The sequence below is a fragment of the Ursus maritimus genome, unplaced genomic scaffold, assembly GCF_017311325.1.
Source record: "Ursus maritimus isolate PB19 unplaced genomic scaffold, ASM1731132v1 scaffold_9, whole genome shotgun sequence".
Classification (NCBI taxonomy): domain Eukaryota; kingdom Metazoa; phylum Chordata; class Mammalia; order Carnivora; family Ursidae; genus Ursus; species Ursus maritimus.
This window is the reverse complement of record NW_024427107.1, coordinates 23,861,580-23,877,764: the sequence shown is the minus strand read 5'-3', so window position 1 is coordinate 23,877,764 and position 16,185 is coordinate 23,861,580. Positions and strand designations below refer to the sequence as shown.

The 16,185-nt window shown below is 38.6% G+C and overlaps 1 protein-coding gene across 1 annotated transcript in view; it reads left to right on the top strand.

Moving 5' to 3' along the window:
- The window catches only part of JPH1 (junctophilin 1), a 79,692-nt gene extending 63,764 nt beyond the window's left edge, over window positions 1–15,928 (top strand). The window contains exons 4-6 of the mRNA XM_040626061.1: window positions 6,664–7,313; window positions 13,297–13,392; window positions 15,180–15,928. Of these exons, the coding sequence (XP_040481995.1) occupies window positions 6,664–7,313; window positions 13,297–13,377 (731 nt within the window). The 3' untranslated portion in view covers window positions 13,378–13,392; window positions 15,180–15,928. The remainder of the gene's footprint in view (window positions 1–6,663; window positions 7,314–13,296; window positions 13,393–15,179) is intronic.
- The last annotated feature ends 257 nt before the right edge of the window (window positions 15,929–16,185 follow it).

Sequence of the window (16,185 nt, the reverse complement as noted above, 5' to 3'; positions counted from 1 at the left end):
GATAAATCCTAAATTTGTAAGCTGCACTATTAGGGTCTCACATTTTCAAAATGAAGCACATGGGCTTAGTGACAGCTTTATTTCTCATGGTTCAGTGAGTCTGTATCTTTTCCTCACAACTTTAAGATTATAACCAAGCACGTTTGCCAGAGTCCGTTTCCCCCCTACTCTTTTCTGTATAGGTATTTAAGTTAAATATTAGCTTTTAATGTGACTTTATCTTTAGATTTGCAAAAATAACTTTTGTTCCTACACCTTAGATTGAAGAGATTAAAAGTACTTTGTAATTTCTGTATTCCAATACTATAAAATTGAGCAACAGTGAAGTATAAATAAAATCACCAACTCAGATGAAATTTGGGGTAGAAGGGTTAAGAGAAAAAAAATATGTAAGCAACACACTGCATCGAACTGTATTAGATATTATCCCTTATCACAGGAGGCAAGGGAGGGATTTTGTGCCATAGAATCGTAAGGTTCTTCTCCATGAAAGACCAGTATAAATGACCTTAATGGGTTTTTTAAGTAGGGGCAGTCTGTTGATGAACGAACAGCACTTTCTGCTGCTGCTACTTTCTCTTGCTGGTATGTGCCAGTCCCAGCACTGAAAGAGAAGTCAGAAGCAGGAAGATCACCTTTTGAATGATTTGCAGGTCTTCAGGGCACTAAGATACCTTTCTTTGGGCCAAGAATTCATACTTTCAATGAAAATTGCCAAATTTAAAAGGGGTGGTAGCATTTGGGGGAGCTTACCAAGTTTAGAAAGGAAATCGAAGTTGTTGATACATGATCTTACCCTATTTGGATGGAAAGTGGGATAATATTGTTATGTTTTAGGCCCTGAATATAACCTATAATTGCAGGTCTTTGGGGACTCTCATTTTTTGGCTTAAAATATTACATTATATGTTGCATCATATTTTATTTTAAGGATGCACAGAAAGCTGTGTGATTTTTGGTTTTTAGCTACTATAGTTATTTTCACATCAGTAAATTGGGATAATAATGCCTGCTTCCTAAGATTTTGGTGAAGCTTTAAATGGTGGAAAATACCTTGTATAAATAGCAGTCTGAGAACAATAAGTTACTACTCAGACCACCAGAGGAAGAGCAATCAAAAGTATAAGTAGGCAATATGTATGTATTTTAACTATTACGGATAACTGTTCTTCAGTCCTCTGTAAATCATCTAAGTTTGGGGTGAGGGGTGGGAGTAGGGGGCAGGAAGGAAAGTGAACAGTTGCCAGTTTCTGAAAACAAATTGATGGGGTGGTTTCTCCCTGTATACTCAAGAGATGATGTTGTCAGCTCCTGCCCATTTGCAGAGACTAGGGTCACCTGCACTGTGCGACCTTGACTTGACCTCATGAGATGAAAGTGGCTGACAGGTGGAATGGTGGCCAAAGGATATGCACGGTCTGCTTCTAGGGGAGGAGCTGAGAGGTGTAGTGCCTACAGAGAGGGCACTGCCTTGGAGTGCTGTCTCAGACAGCCCTGGGGTTTCCCGCTGCCTGTACCATCTTGTGCCGCAGAGACTGGGTCATTACTCTTCACTCGTTCAAAAATTACCACATAACACTACAATGTACCATTTTTTTTTAATTGAAGGATAGTTGACACACCAAATGTTACTTTATTAAGCTTTTTAATTTTTTTTTAGAGAAAGAGAGTGGGAGCAGGGGCAGGAGGGCCAAAGGGAGAAAGAAGCTTAAGCAGACTCCTTGCTGAGCAGGAAGCCCAACAAGGGGCTTGATCTCACGACCCTGAGATCATGACCTGAGCCGAAATCAAGAGCCAGATGCTTGACTGACTGAACCACCGAGGTGCCTCACCAGATGTTACGTTAGTTTCAGGTGTACAATGTAGCGATTCCACAAGTTTATACAGTTGTGCTCTGCCCACCCCAAGTGTAGCTACCATTTGTCACCATACCGTGCTATTCCAGTACCATTGACTATTCCCTGTGCTGTACCTTTCATCCCCATGACTTATTCATTCTATAACTGGAAGCTTGTACCCTCCACGCACCTTCACCCATTTTGCCCATCCCTCCACCTTCCTCCCCCTGGCAACCATCAATTCTCTGTATTTATGAATCTCTTTCTGCTTTTCGTTTTGCCTCTTAGATTCCACGTATAGACGAAATTATGTGGTATTTGTCTTTCTCTGACTTCATTTGGATAATAATAATATGGACCCTCTAGGTCCATCCATGTTGTCGCAAATGGCAAAAATCTCCTTTTTCATTGCTGAGTAACGCTCCATTGTGTGTATATACATCTTTTTTGTCCATTCATCTATCAAGGGACACTTCAGTTGCTTTCATATCTTGGTCATTGTAAGTAATGCTGCAGTAAACATAGGGGTGCATAGATCTGTTCAGGTTAGTATTGTCATTTTCTTTGGGTAAATACCCAATAGTGGAATACTGGATAATATGCTATTTCTATTGTTAATTATTTGAGGAACCTCCATGCTGTTTTCCACAGTGGCTGCACCAGTTTACATTTCCATCAGCAGTGCACAAGGGTTCCTTTTTCTCCACATCCTCGCCAATATTTATTTCTTGTTTTTCTAATACCAGCCATTCTGACAGATGTAAAGTGATATCTCAGTGTGGATTTGATTTGCATTTCCCTGATGATTAGTGATGCTTCGCATTTTTCCATGTGTCTGTGGGCCATCTGTATGCTTTCTTTGGGAAAATGTCTGTTCAGGTCCTCTGCCCATTTTTCAATCAGATTGTGGGGGTTTTTTAATGTTGAGTTGCATTAGTTCTTGCATAATGTTTTGGACATTTAACCCTTTATTAGATATATCATTTGCAAATATCTTCTCCCATTTAGTAGGCTGCCTTTTTGATTTGTTGGTTTCTTCTTTACAAAGTTATTTTGGTGTAGTCTCAATAGTTTATTTTTTCTTTTGTGTCCCTTGCCTGAGGAGATATATCTAGAAAAATGTTGCTAGGGCTGACTATGGGCTGATTTGATAATAATCAAACTGATTATTGCCCATTTTTTCTTCTAGGAGCTTTATGGTTTCAGGTCTCACATTTAGGTCTTTAATCCATTTTTATTTTTGTGTATGGTGTAAGAAAATGGTCTGCTTTCATTCTTTTGCATGTAGGTGTCCAGTTGCCCCAACAACCATTTATTGAACGGACTGTCTTTTCTTATTGTATATTCTTGCCTCCTTTGTCATAGAATAATTGACCATATAAAGCATGAATTTATTTCTGGGCTCTCTATCCTGTTCCGTTGATCTGTTTTTGTGCCAGTACAATACTGTTTTGATTAGTGTGTCTATCTTGAAATCCGGAAGTGTGATACCTCCAGCTTTGTTCTTTCTCAAGGCTGCTTCGGCTATTCAGGGTCCTTTGTGGTTCCATACAAATTGTAGGATTATTTGTTCTGTGAAAAATGCTGTCGGTATTTTGATAGGGATTGCATTAGATCTGTAGATTGCTTTGGATAGAATGGGCGTTTGAGCAATATTCTTCCAATCCATGAGCATGGAATGTCTTTCCATTTGTGTCTTCAATTTCTTTCATCAATGTTTTTGGTGCAATTGTAAATGGGATTGTTTTCTTAATTTTTTTTCTGCCACTTTGTTATTAGTGTATAGAAACACAACAGATTTCCATATGTTAATTTTGAATCCTGAAAATTCCAAATTCATTTATTAGTTCTAATAGTTTTTTGGTGGTGAAATGTTTAGGGTTTTCCTTTTTTAAAAAAGGTTTTATTCATTTTAGAGAGCTTATGAGTAAGGGGAGGGGCAGAAGGAGAGAATCCTCAAGCAGACTCCCTGCTGAGCACAGAGGCCAACACAGGGCTTGATTGCATGACCCATGAGATCATGACCTGAGCCAAAACCAAGAGCTGGACACTTAACCAACTAAGCCACCCAGGTTCCCCTAGGGTTTTCTATATATAGTATCTTGTCTTTTGCAAATAGTAAGTTTACTTCTTCCTTACCAATTTGTATGTCTTTATTTCTTTTTCTTGTCTGATTGCTGCAGCTAGAACTTCCATAACTATGTTAAATAGAGTGGACATTCTTATTTCTGATGTTAGTTTTTCACCACTGAATATGATGTTAGCTCTGAGCTTGTCATGTGGCCTTTATTATGTTGAGGTATGTTCCCTCTAAATTCACTTTGTTGAGAATTTTTATATGAATAAATGATGAATTTTGTTAAATGCTTTCTGTGCATCTATTGAGATGATCATATGACTTTTGTCCTTCATTTTGTTCCTGTGGTGTATAACATGGGTTGATTTGCAAACACTGAACCATCTTTGCATACCCGGAATAAATCCCAGTTGATCGTGGTGAATGAGTCATTTCATATATTGTTAAATGAGGTTTGCTGATGTTTTGTTGAGAATATCCATCTGTGTGCATCAGAGCTATTGGCCTGTAGTTTGTTTTTTGGGGTTTTTTTGTAATGTCTCTGGTTTTGGTATGAGGGTAATGCTGGCCTTGTAGAATAAATTTGGAAGCTTTACTTCCTCTTCTATTTTTGGAATAATTTGAGGAGACTAGGTATTAACTCTTCTTTAAATGTTTGATGGAATTCACCTGTGAATCCATCTGGTCCTGGACTTTTATTTGTTGGGAGTTTTTGATTACCAATTCAGTTTCATTACTAGTAATTGATATGTTCAGATTTCTTTTTTTTCCTGATTCAGTTTTGGAAGACTGTATGTATGTTTTTAGGATTTATCCATTTCTTCTAGATTATCCAATTTGTTGGCATGTAATTTTTGTAGTAGTCTCGTATTTCTGTGGTGCTGGCTGTTTTCCTTTTTCTTACTAAAAGTCTGGCTAAATGTCAATTTTGTCTCATTTTTTCTATTCTGTTTTTACTCTATATTTCCTTCATTTGCTCTGATTGTTATTATTTCCTTCCATCTACCAACTTTGGGCTTTTTTTCTAGTTCCTTTAGGGTATGAGGTTAGATTGTTTGAGATTTGTCTTGAGGCACACCTGTACTGTTATTTCCCTCTTAGATGTCCTTTTGGGGCATCCCAGAGATTTGGATGACTGTTTTTATTTCCTAATTTTTTGAGTTGCTGAGTAGCATGTTGTTCAGTCTCCACATGTTGGTGGTTTTTTTCGGGGTTTTTTTTTTTTTTTTGGTAATTGATTTCTGGTTTCATGCTATTGTGGTCAGAAATGATAGGATTTCAGTCATCTGTCTTAAATTTATTGAGACTTGTTTTTTGGCCCAACATGTGATCTAGCCTAGAGAACGTACCATGTGCACTTGAAAAGAATGTATATTCTGCTGGTTTGGGATGGGATGTTCTGTATATAATCATCTGTTAAGTCCATCTAGTCTAATATATCATTCAAAGACACTGCTCCCTTTTAAAGGGAGAAAATTACAGTAATAACAGTAGGAGACTTTAACACTCACATCAATGGATAGATCATCCAGGCAGAAAATGAATAGCTGTTAATATTTGCTTTATGTATTTAGGTGCTCCCAGTGTTGGATGCATAGAGCTTTACAATTGTTATATCCTCTTGTAGGATTGGTCCCTTTATCATCATCTAATGCCCTTCTTTGTGTCTTGTTAAAGTCTGTTTTGTCTGATAGGAGTATTGCTACATCACCTTTTTTATAAGTACATATCTGTCAAAAATTAAATGGTCTAAATGCTCCAGTGGAAAGACACAGAATGAAGGAATGGATAGAAAACAAGACCTATCTATATCTGTAATGCCTACAAGAGACTCACTTCAGACCTAAAGAGAGAGACTGAAAATGAAGGGATAGGAAAAGATAACTCCATGCCAATGAAAACAAAAGTGCAGGTAGCAACACTTATATCAGGGTCCCTTTCTTTAGAAAAATAAATATCCTGGGACTGGAGTTTGTTAAAGACAACTGCCTTGTCTGTCATGACTTTGATGCTTACAGAAAATGGTGATACGGATCCATGCTGTGAAAGGACTCCAGGAAGTTTAAATGATCCTTTGATGGGGCACCTGGGTGGCTCAATCGGTTAAGCATCTGCCTTCAGCTCAGGTCATGATCCCAAGGTCCTGGGATAGAGTCCCACATGGGGTTCCCTGCTCAGCAGGGAGTCTACTTCTCTCTCTGCCCCTCCCCCCCCACTCATGCTCTCTCCTCGAATAAATAAATGAAATCTTTAAAAAAAAATAATGATCCTTTGATGAAGGTTCTAGTCGTACTTACACAGTAGATGCTCTGTTAAATGTTAATTAAATTTAAATATTTTAATATACTAAACATACAAGAGTCTGCTTATTTGAGTGTGTACTTTGTGTTTTAGTTTTGCTGCATAATTTGAATATGCAGATTAATTATGGTGTTGTGACCAGTGCTCCATCAACATGAATTTCACTTCAGGGTTGTGCAAGCAGGCAGGAATGTTGCAATCATTAGGAAGTCAGAACTGTTTAACCATTATGGCTATCAAAATAGTATAAGTAATGGTAAATATTAACTTTTTCGGCAATAAATAATCTTTTCCCCTGGGAAATGAAGTGTACCCCTGCTTAATCCAAGTCTTGGCAATATTTTTAAAAGAAAAAAGAGAGGAATGGCTATAGATAGCCAGAGGAACAAGCCTTTATGCCTTATCTTTACTTTATTACCTTCCCTTCTGTTGTCAATTTTTCCCCAGGCCCAGATTATATCAAACAGAGATTTCAGGAAGGTGTAGATGCTAAAGAAAATCCAGAAGAAAAAGTACCGGAAAAGCCACCTACACCAAAGGAATCTCCTCATTTTTATCGCAAAGGCACGACACCCCCCAGGTCTCCAGAAGCAAGTCCCAAACAAAGCCACTCTCCCCAACCCTCCTCCCCAAAACCCACGAAGAAGCAGAACCCCAGCTCAGGGGCAAGACTCAACCAAGACAAACGGAGTGTGGCTGACGAGCATGTGACAGCCATCGTCAATAAGCCTTTGATGTCAAAGGCTCCCACGAAGGAGGTGGGAGCCATGGTGCCCACGTCCAAGTACTCTGGCCGCCACCACATCCCCAACCCCAGTAACGGGGAACTGCATTCTCAGTACCACGGCTACTATGTGAAACTGAATGCCCCCCAGCACCCCCCAGAAGACATGGAGGAAGAGGATGGATCAAGCCATTCTTCCTCAGCGCTGGTGCACAAGCCATCACCCAACAAATGGAGTCCCCCTAAATCTGTGACAAAACCAGTTGCCAAAGAAAGCAAAGCTGAGCCAAAAGCTAAGAAGTCTGAACTTGCTATACCAAAGAATCCAGCAAGCAATGATTCATGCCCTTCTTTGGAAAAAGAAGCCAATTCAGTAAGTTGTACACGAGGTGTTTTTGCTTCCTTTAGGTAGCAGCGTGCGTAGGGTGACTTGCATCTTGAGGTCCCGACAAGCGTAGGACTGCATAGGATAGAGCGTAGCACATGGTGTAGCTTGAGACAGCAAAGAGCTCTCGGGGCAGAAACTCATCCCTGTTCGCTCAGCCACCTACCTTAAGCATCACTCAGGTAGCCAGCTTGTGACTGCAACACATGTTAGCAAGCCTTTCCCCGCACTTCTTGGTAAGTTTTGTGGTAGCTTAGTTGGGGCTGCTATAAGAAAAATGTCATAAACTGTGTGGCTTAAACAACAAAATTTCTTATTTCTGTTATTTCTTAGAATTCTGGAGGCTGGGGAGTCCCAAGATCAAGGTGCCACAGACTTGATGTCTGGTGAGCACTCAATTCCTGGTTCATACACCTTCTTGCTATACCCTCACAACCCACCTCCCAATGGGCCCCCCTCCAAATACCATCACATTGGGGATTAGGGTTTCAACATACAAATTTTGGAGGAACACCTGGCCCATCACCATTGCTAACTCTCTGGCTACAAAGGAATCATGGGCACTGACAGGGTGGGCCCCTCTCCAAGCCCTAGCTGGGAAGAGGATTCCATCACCGTTTGCTAGGTTCTTAGCCCTGCTTTTGAGCCTCACAAAAGACATGGAGTAAAGGAATGGGTGGAAAACAATACCTATCTATATCTGTGTGCCTGTAAGACTCACCTCAGACCTAAAGGGACAGACTAACAGTGAAGAAGGAAAAGATACTCCAGTCAGCATCTTTAGACAAAAGGACATCTTTTCTAGCTATTGTGAACTATTCTCCTAAATATTTAGTTTGGATTTTACTCAATTAGTCAGGCTTTGCCACTAGAACATTTTCTTTCTTTTCAACTGTTTAAAATTACTTTGGTCTTCTAACTTCTCAAAGTATAAGTGCTTCTAAATTTTTAGTTTTCTGGTAAATGCTAGTTTTATTATCAGTCTTGAGCATTTAAGGTTTCTAATTATTCAGCCAGAAAGCTATACGTTATCGATGTTTCATTTGATGAGCGTGTAGAGATTTGTTGAATGCTTTATGGAATTCATACTTTATCAAATTCTATAGAATTCACAAAATCTTAAAGCTAAGTAATTATTAATAAAAAATTGATCAACTGCTCTGTTGACCTAGTCACGTGTTTTTGGAACAGAGGTGTTGCATGTTAAGTGTAGCTTAGGAAAGAAGCCACAGCTGACCCAATACTTACTAATAATTTGAGACATTTGTATAAAGGTGCAGATTGTTTTTTTTCTTTTGTCCAGTTTAACAGGGTTAACCTGTTTACAGTTAAACAGTAACAAACAATTGAAATTCATCTCTTTTGTTAAATTTGATATTTCTTAGGTTTATTTTACTACAGTTACAAACAGTGGTTCTCATCTTTTTTTATCATCTAAATATAAATTGATCAGATTAACTGTTAACTTCCTGAGAGTCATCCTCCATGGGGATAAATGGTTTCTAAGACAAAGTTGATTAGTATTAGTTTGCCTGATTTATAAGAGTGAAATTCAAACAATGCAAGGCCACATAGTTTCTACCTTGGGGTACCCAGTAGTGGGGTTCAGTTGACTTCTGGAACTCCACAAGAGGAAGCGAATGGCCCAGTGTCCTACACGCTGTCTTTCTATGAAATGTTACTGATGTTTGATAAATTCACAGCCTCCTTGTTTGGAAGTATCTTTTTTACTTACATGCAGAACCATCCGATTCTTGGAGGTAGCCATGCAGCCTCCAGCCTGGGAGGCTGGTCTCTAGGGCTCGCTTCCACATCCCATGAGAAAGGAGGCCTAGCACTTACCTCCTCTGTGCGTGACAGGAACCAGAAGTCAAGACTGCCTTGGCGCCTTCCTGTGAAGATTCTAACAGTCAACCTTCTTTCCTGATAATAGCACAAAGCTGCCTTTCACACTGATGACTGTTTTCTTGACAGTTTAGAAGTGATAAAATCATCATAAAGGTAGTTAATGAACCACTTTAAAACTAAGGAGTACTGCATACAATTTTGAGATAGACACTGTGCAAGTTAGAGGTTTATAAGTAACTTGAAAATTCATAGGAATATTCACAATGAAACACACACTGGAGGGAAAACCAGACTGAAGCAGTGTTCATTGTGGGCAACGGAGAGATGTAGTATGAGTCAGAATCGTCATTTTTAGGGTGGCTGAATACACTGCCTGGGATCTGGAATTTTCGTCACCAGCCTATTGACTGAGACAGGATACACTGGTGGCTAAGGGTGTGGACTCTGGTGCCAGACTTCCTAGGTTCAAATCCCAGCTGTGCTCCTTCTCAGTCGTGTGACCTTGGGCAAGTTTCCTAACTGCTCTGTGAGTTGTTTTCCTCATCTCTACCTATATCATAGGGTTGTTTTGAAGATTAAATGAGTTAGTACTTACACAGCTCTTAGCACAGTGCATAGCGCATAGTAAGTGCTCAAAAGCAATGGCCATTATTGTTCCAACACTAGTAGTTGAAGCATAAAATAGTTCATAAATATTCCAATAGATTTTGACCCATCCTCAGGATCACCGTGGATATCCATCTCCTAGAAATACAGAAAATATTCTGAGACACAGGCTAACGCTTAGCAAATTAAGTACTTGAGTATGAGCGGTAAGAGATGGGAGGCTATGCCACGGATTACTCTATAACCCGTCTCAAGATACATGTGACTCCCGTGGGCCGTGGTTGCACACAGACTAATATTCCATGGAAACACATTCTGTGTGGTACCCACGTTTTTGCAGGATTTTGCAACGTGGGTAGGAGCCAGCAGAGACGACATTACAGTCTTATCCTCAAACAGACTAGCAAGGGGTCTTTTAGCAATCTTAACTCCCTCTGAGAACTGCCTGCACTTTTTCTTAGCCATTACTCTCTTCCAAGTCTATTTGGAAATTTAATCTTTCTTTTGAATTGTTATAAAACTTAAAGCATCCCTGTCACGTCAGTTTTGAACCAAGTACACACACACTAAAACCCTACAAACAGTAAATACATATAAACTTGGCTATTTATACTAAATTTTTCTTTTCATGGTTTTAGAGGAATTTTAGATTTAACATAGACTATAGTAACTCTTCAGAAGATTCCTCACAGTCTTAAACGAGTAATAGTGAAGAGACATTGAGCTAGAACTTCTTTCCGTATTTCCATATTTCCCACAATTTTCTAACTGCCCGAAAGTTCTTCCAATGCAGACTTGCACTTTGCCTTGCTGCTGCTGCTTTTAGTACACCTGTCTCAGTCAGTCTTGAAAAGCAAGACTGATTTTTTTTTTCATTTTGCTATTTTAAGCTACAACTGGCTACCACAGTCATGTTTACGAGACTTCACCTTAAAGCTCTCCACCCTGTGCCCAGCTGAGGTATCTGAAGAACACCGAGGTCCCGTCTTGAGAGCTGCCCATTAAACATAGCATCCCACGATTTATTTTCTACCTGGTTGCTGTCTGAACTTCTTATTGCTGCCTTACCCTCATCTTCACGGAGTTATCTTTAAAAATAGCTTTATAAATGGAGTTGTACTAGTTGGATAAATATATACATATATATACACATACATATATGTGTGTGTTTTATATATATTTATTTGTATATAAATATGTAACACAAATATATGTATGTGTGTGTATATATATATCCATCCAAAAATGCTAACAAATTCAAAAAGTTAGATAAATTCATGGAACCTTGTAAGGATCTATGAAATGGGAGTTAAAGGTCCAGACACACCTTAGACTTTTGAAGTTAGATTCACTGAAGCCACTTCATGTTTTTCTTTTTCTTGGTCCAGTGTAAGACACTGAACTCTACATTGTGTTCTTCTGACCCCATACACTTTTCCTCATCTTTCATGTCACTGTCTTCAGGAATTATGAATTAAATCCACTGACCCAAAAGAGTTACACGAATCCAAACTTAACATATTCATGAGCAAAATGTAATCAACATTTGTGATAGTAATAGCATTTCCTTAATCTCCGTGCTGAGTTATGATGTTGAAAGATAACTTTAATTATTTTCTGAGTTATAAGTGTTTCCTACACTAGACATTTTAAATTAATCATTATTGAAGAGTTACATAGATTTGGGCCCTCCTAGTAACTTAGAACACAACTATTCTAAAAGAAGAATTGGTCATATTAAGATTTGATTGGTTTTCTGCCACCACAAAATCAGAGGAGATAGATGAAAATGCCATTTTCAAAAACTTAATTAGAAATTATTATTTTTAAACTAAGGCCTGTGACTATAACAGGAATATAGAAAAAAAAGCAGCTTTGAAGTAGACAAAGTTAAATTTTAGCTCTGTAATTTGTTTAAACCAGATGAGTAACCTTGGGCAAGACACTTACCCTCTCAGAGCGCTGTAACTCGTAATCACCTGTGAAGAAGAAATCATCTACCCAAAAATGCTTATTATTAGCCCACTGCCTGGCATATAAAGACCTGCAATAAATGTGCTTTTTCTTCCCATTTACTTGGGGTTTAGGAACTAGGGTTTTTCTTCTTCCTAATAGTCCCTATCTTAAGGATACCCATTTTTACTTCCCTTTCTCCCCCACTCTGATTTTACTAATCACCTTGTTCTTGATTTAAGGCAGTGAATGAATAAGGTCAACAACCACATCCACAGCACCTGGAAAAGTGCCAGATGCTAGTAGGCGTTCATAATGAAAACCTGGATGGATTGGGCGGCTCGTATGTGCAGGTGCACGGCGGTGAACAAAGAGGCATGGCTCCCGCCACCACGGAACTCAGTCTAGGGCACACGGAGATGAACAAGAAGTGACAAAGTGCAAAGTGTTAGGATAGACGAAGACCAGGGCACTCTGACCCCTGCCAGGGAGGTTGTGGCCCCATCTGGGGAGGAGACCTCCTAGAAGGATGTGACCCAAGCTCCACACCTTGCAACATGAACATTGGACCAAGTGCAATTCCAGTCTTCCTTACCCCCCCCCCCGCCCCAAATCCTACCAGTACCACATTGGAGGACTCTGTTATCCCGTTTCAATATAGCCTCATTAGATATTCAAATCTAGTACAACTGTTTCCTCATCCGTAAAATAACAATTAAAGTACCTACCCCTCCCACCTCATAAGGCCAGTTTAGAACAGAGTTAATACTACTTAAGAATCAGACACTATTGTAATAGTAAATACCAAAATGAGGTCTCTGTGATAAAGATGGTCAAGCATGAGCAGCTCCGAAAAGATGGGTCATAAGGTTGGTTTTTGTTTAAACAAGTAAAGTTTGGGTTCCTTGGCCAGCTGGTATTTATTACAGCCGTATTTATCCAAACAGGATTTTGCAGTTTGTTCAATAGAACTTGATTTCTGAAGTGTGGTGGCTGTGAGCAAAGAAGTAAAGAATTAGAACTATAAAATAATTTCTGCAAGTATTCAACTTCCTGCTTGCAGTTTTTACTTTAAGGATGAGGTGGTGTCCAAAACTCTGACCAGGAAAAGCAGGAGTCCTAAATTTTTCCTGAGAAGCCTCAGTACCCGAAAGATTTTAGTCTTACTTTCTAACTGCCTTCATGAGGAAATAATTCGTTATCTAAACGACAACTTAGCAAAAAGTGCATATCCACTTTCCATTAGCTCCCCACCCCATTATGGTGAACTCTCACCCAGACTGTTGTCAGATGTTTTGAGGTGAATGAACTACATTATTTGTTAGTCATTTTTTTAGATTTAATCAAGACTGGCTTCATCTCATAGTGAAAGTGCAGGGACGGCTCCAGCTAAATACGGCATTGCTATTTTTGGTTTATACCTTTTGGAGCTGCTGTCATTCGTTCCCGCTTTATTTACTGCAATGGGGTTTTTTTTTAATTTCCTTTGGTAATTGATTTTATGAGCTAGCTTATATGTGGATATTAACATGGAAACATTATGCTTGTTTTGTTCTATTTCCAGGGCCCTAATTCAGTCATGATTGTCCTTGTCATGCTGTTGAATATCGGGTTGGCCATTCTTTTTGTTCACTTTCTAACTTGATTGGAATTAGGAAAGGTAAGAATAGCCTTCATTTCTATATAAAATCACCGTATATAACATTCTTTTCCCATATTTGAATTTACATTTTTGTTAACAACTGCATATTGTCCTTCACTTTAATTTTGGCTGTGCCTGAATGTGATTCAACATAGTTTCTTAATGATATAACTGTTTTGACCCTTCAGTGAAGTCATGACAACTAGCGGTGTTAGCCCACAGTTCTCTGCCGTGGCATCATCAGCCCTTTAAATGGCACACCCCAGTCAGACTCAGACTCAGGGAAGGAGGCTTGGAATTAGGATGGGATCGCGAAAGAGATGAAACTTGGAAAATTCAGCCAGAGGACCTGTTCGGTTCCCCTGGGAATGCTTTGTGGCTTTGGGGTCCTCTGGGAGCTGAAGCAAGGAGCCATGTCGGAGAGCAAAACTTAATAATCATTCTTTTTTAAAATATGCTGAAGCAGCCCCAGCCGGCGAAGTTCTTGGCATTGGCTACTCCATCTGTCCTAGCAGAGTGTGACTAAACTGGAAATGTATGGAGCTGCATTTTTTTTTTTTTTTTTCTGATGGAAGTCAACAGCTGCCTTACTATTTTACCATCTGACGTTTTTAGTAGGGAGCTGGGGAAACAAACGACTGCCCGAGGAATGCGGTCGGAGGATTGTGTTGCTGTGGCCATGGTTCCAACATTCACTCCTATCTCATTAGAAGAAATAGGTAGCAGCATCACTCACCAGTCTTATGCCATGACCTGCTGCTTTAACATCTCCTGGAATGTTCTGGGAGAGAACGTTTCGTTTGCTTGTGCACGACTATGTTCATTTTTGCTGTTTATTGAAGTAGGATGTGTAGTCCTCTACAACGTGTGGTCCTGGCTGGAGGAAACACACTTGTTGCATCTCAAGGAAAAGAAACAACTAAATTCTAGAGAAGATGTGTTCGTTGCGATAGCAATACATCATTTTTTTTTCATGCCGTTTAGTCTTCCTAAACCTGTAACAGGCTGTTTAAAATTTAGCAGTGTGAAGGCATTATACCTTCCTAAGAAATAATTTTAAATATTTTTAAACATTACTGAGACGAACTATTTATGCACTTAGGAGGTGCTAAATTTTAAAAGCTGAAAGACAACAGAATTCTAAGAAGTGTAGTCAAAATGTTGCATGGATTGCAGTAATCGGTGTTTAAAGGATTCAGTTTCATTGCTGACGTACTTTACAACCAAATAAAATCTTGTCAGTGACTATGTTAATTCCCATGAAAGTTAAGCAAGATGCTATTAATAACTGCTCTGATCTTTTTTTTTTCTCCAACTTAAATTTTTGTTGAATACATTCAGGTAGAGCATAAAGCTTTGTTAAACCTCTGCTTCTCAATTTTATGCCTTTCGTGTTTTTCAAAGTCCTTTCGTAATTTTATTTCACATTTTAAAGGCTTAGACATTTCTATTTAAATATTTGTCTTTTGCAGTCCTTTGTTATTCTGACATAATCTGATTTTTTTTTTGCTGTTTTATAATTCATCCTTTATTACTCAAAAGCATGCTTATTAGAGACACTACGTGGTCTTTATAATTATTTAAAAAGAAATCAGGGGAGGAAAGGTATCTTAAATCTAAGACATTACATTGTGGAGAAGGAGCTAGCTATTCCTAAATATGTCACGATCTGCATGGTGTAATCAGATTCTTTTTACCTTATTTGCTACCTTTTCAATGCAGAAGAGACCACTCACATGTTAGCACAGGTGTGGACTGAATGCTTTGTCACCTGCAGGGTAGTAACCCAGTGATGTTTTTTGCAGAAGTGCAATATGTTGAGAATCCTGGGTGTGACCAATATGGAATAAAGAAGAAAGCAGAAAGAGAGCAAATGAAAATTACAACTTGTATATTTATTTATTTTTTACATTTTGCTTTGACTTTTAAATTTAGGAAGTACGTTTTTAGCCAAGAAACGTTTAAGCTCCTGTGTCAGTCTCCGTACTCTCACTGCGCCTTCCTAACCCCGTAGCTCTTGATGCTGGGAAAGCGGATTTTTTTTTTAAATAAAATATTTAATCTTATTAAGTGTTTATTTAAAACGTGTAATGCTTTGGAAATAATGGGTAACAGATAACTAAAGGATATGTTTATAAAGTGAGCATGTTGGTTCCATTTATAAATATATGTATGATTTATAAGCTTTTTTAAAAACAAAGCTCAAATTGTTGGTATTTTTCTAAAATGTGCACAGCTGTATTTTACATGAAAGGCTCTTTCTAATGGGTTGTTATACTGTGCTCTACATTTTGGACAGCACATGAAGTCTGCCAATGTACTTAATAAAACATGACCTTGTTTATTTAAAGTTTCTTGCTGTGAAAAAGAACTCCCTACCTGTGAGTTCCTTTATTTATAATCCTCGAAACCAAAATGTATAATGTACAGTTTTCACAACTGTATCCGCTCTAATAAAAAAAGAAAGTTGGTTATTAATAAAGTTGCAAGTGTGTTTCCTTTGTGAGTAAATTACTGTCTTGAGTTATGTGGAATTGGGGAGTTGGTAGGTTTTATTAAAAGAAAGATCTGCTAAAAAATTGACAACAGAATTGGGGTGCAAAATGCTCAAAGCAGCCGCATGGGAGGAATTTCTTTCTACATTTCTTTCATCCTGGGCTTTTCAAATAACTTTTTGTAAAATAAGATTTTTCTGCTTAGTTGGAATTAGTTCATTAACTGGATTAGTTCTTTAGCTACGGTTATAAGTCCGCTCCTGTTTTTAAGGAAAACTCAAAGTTGGAGTAAATCCCCCTCCTTCATGGGTACTTC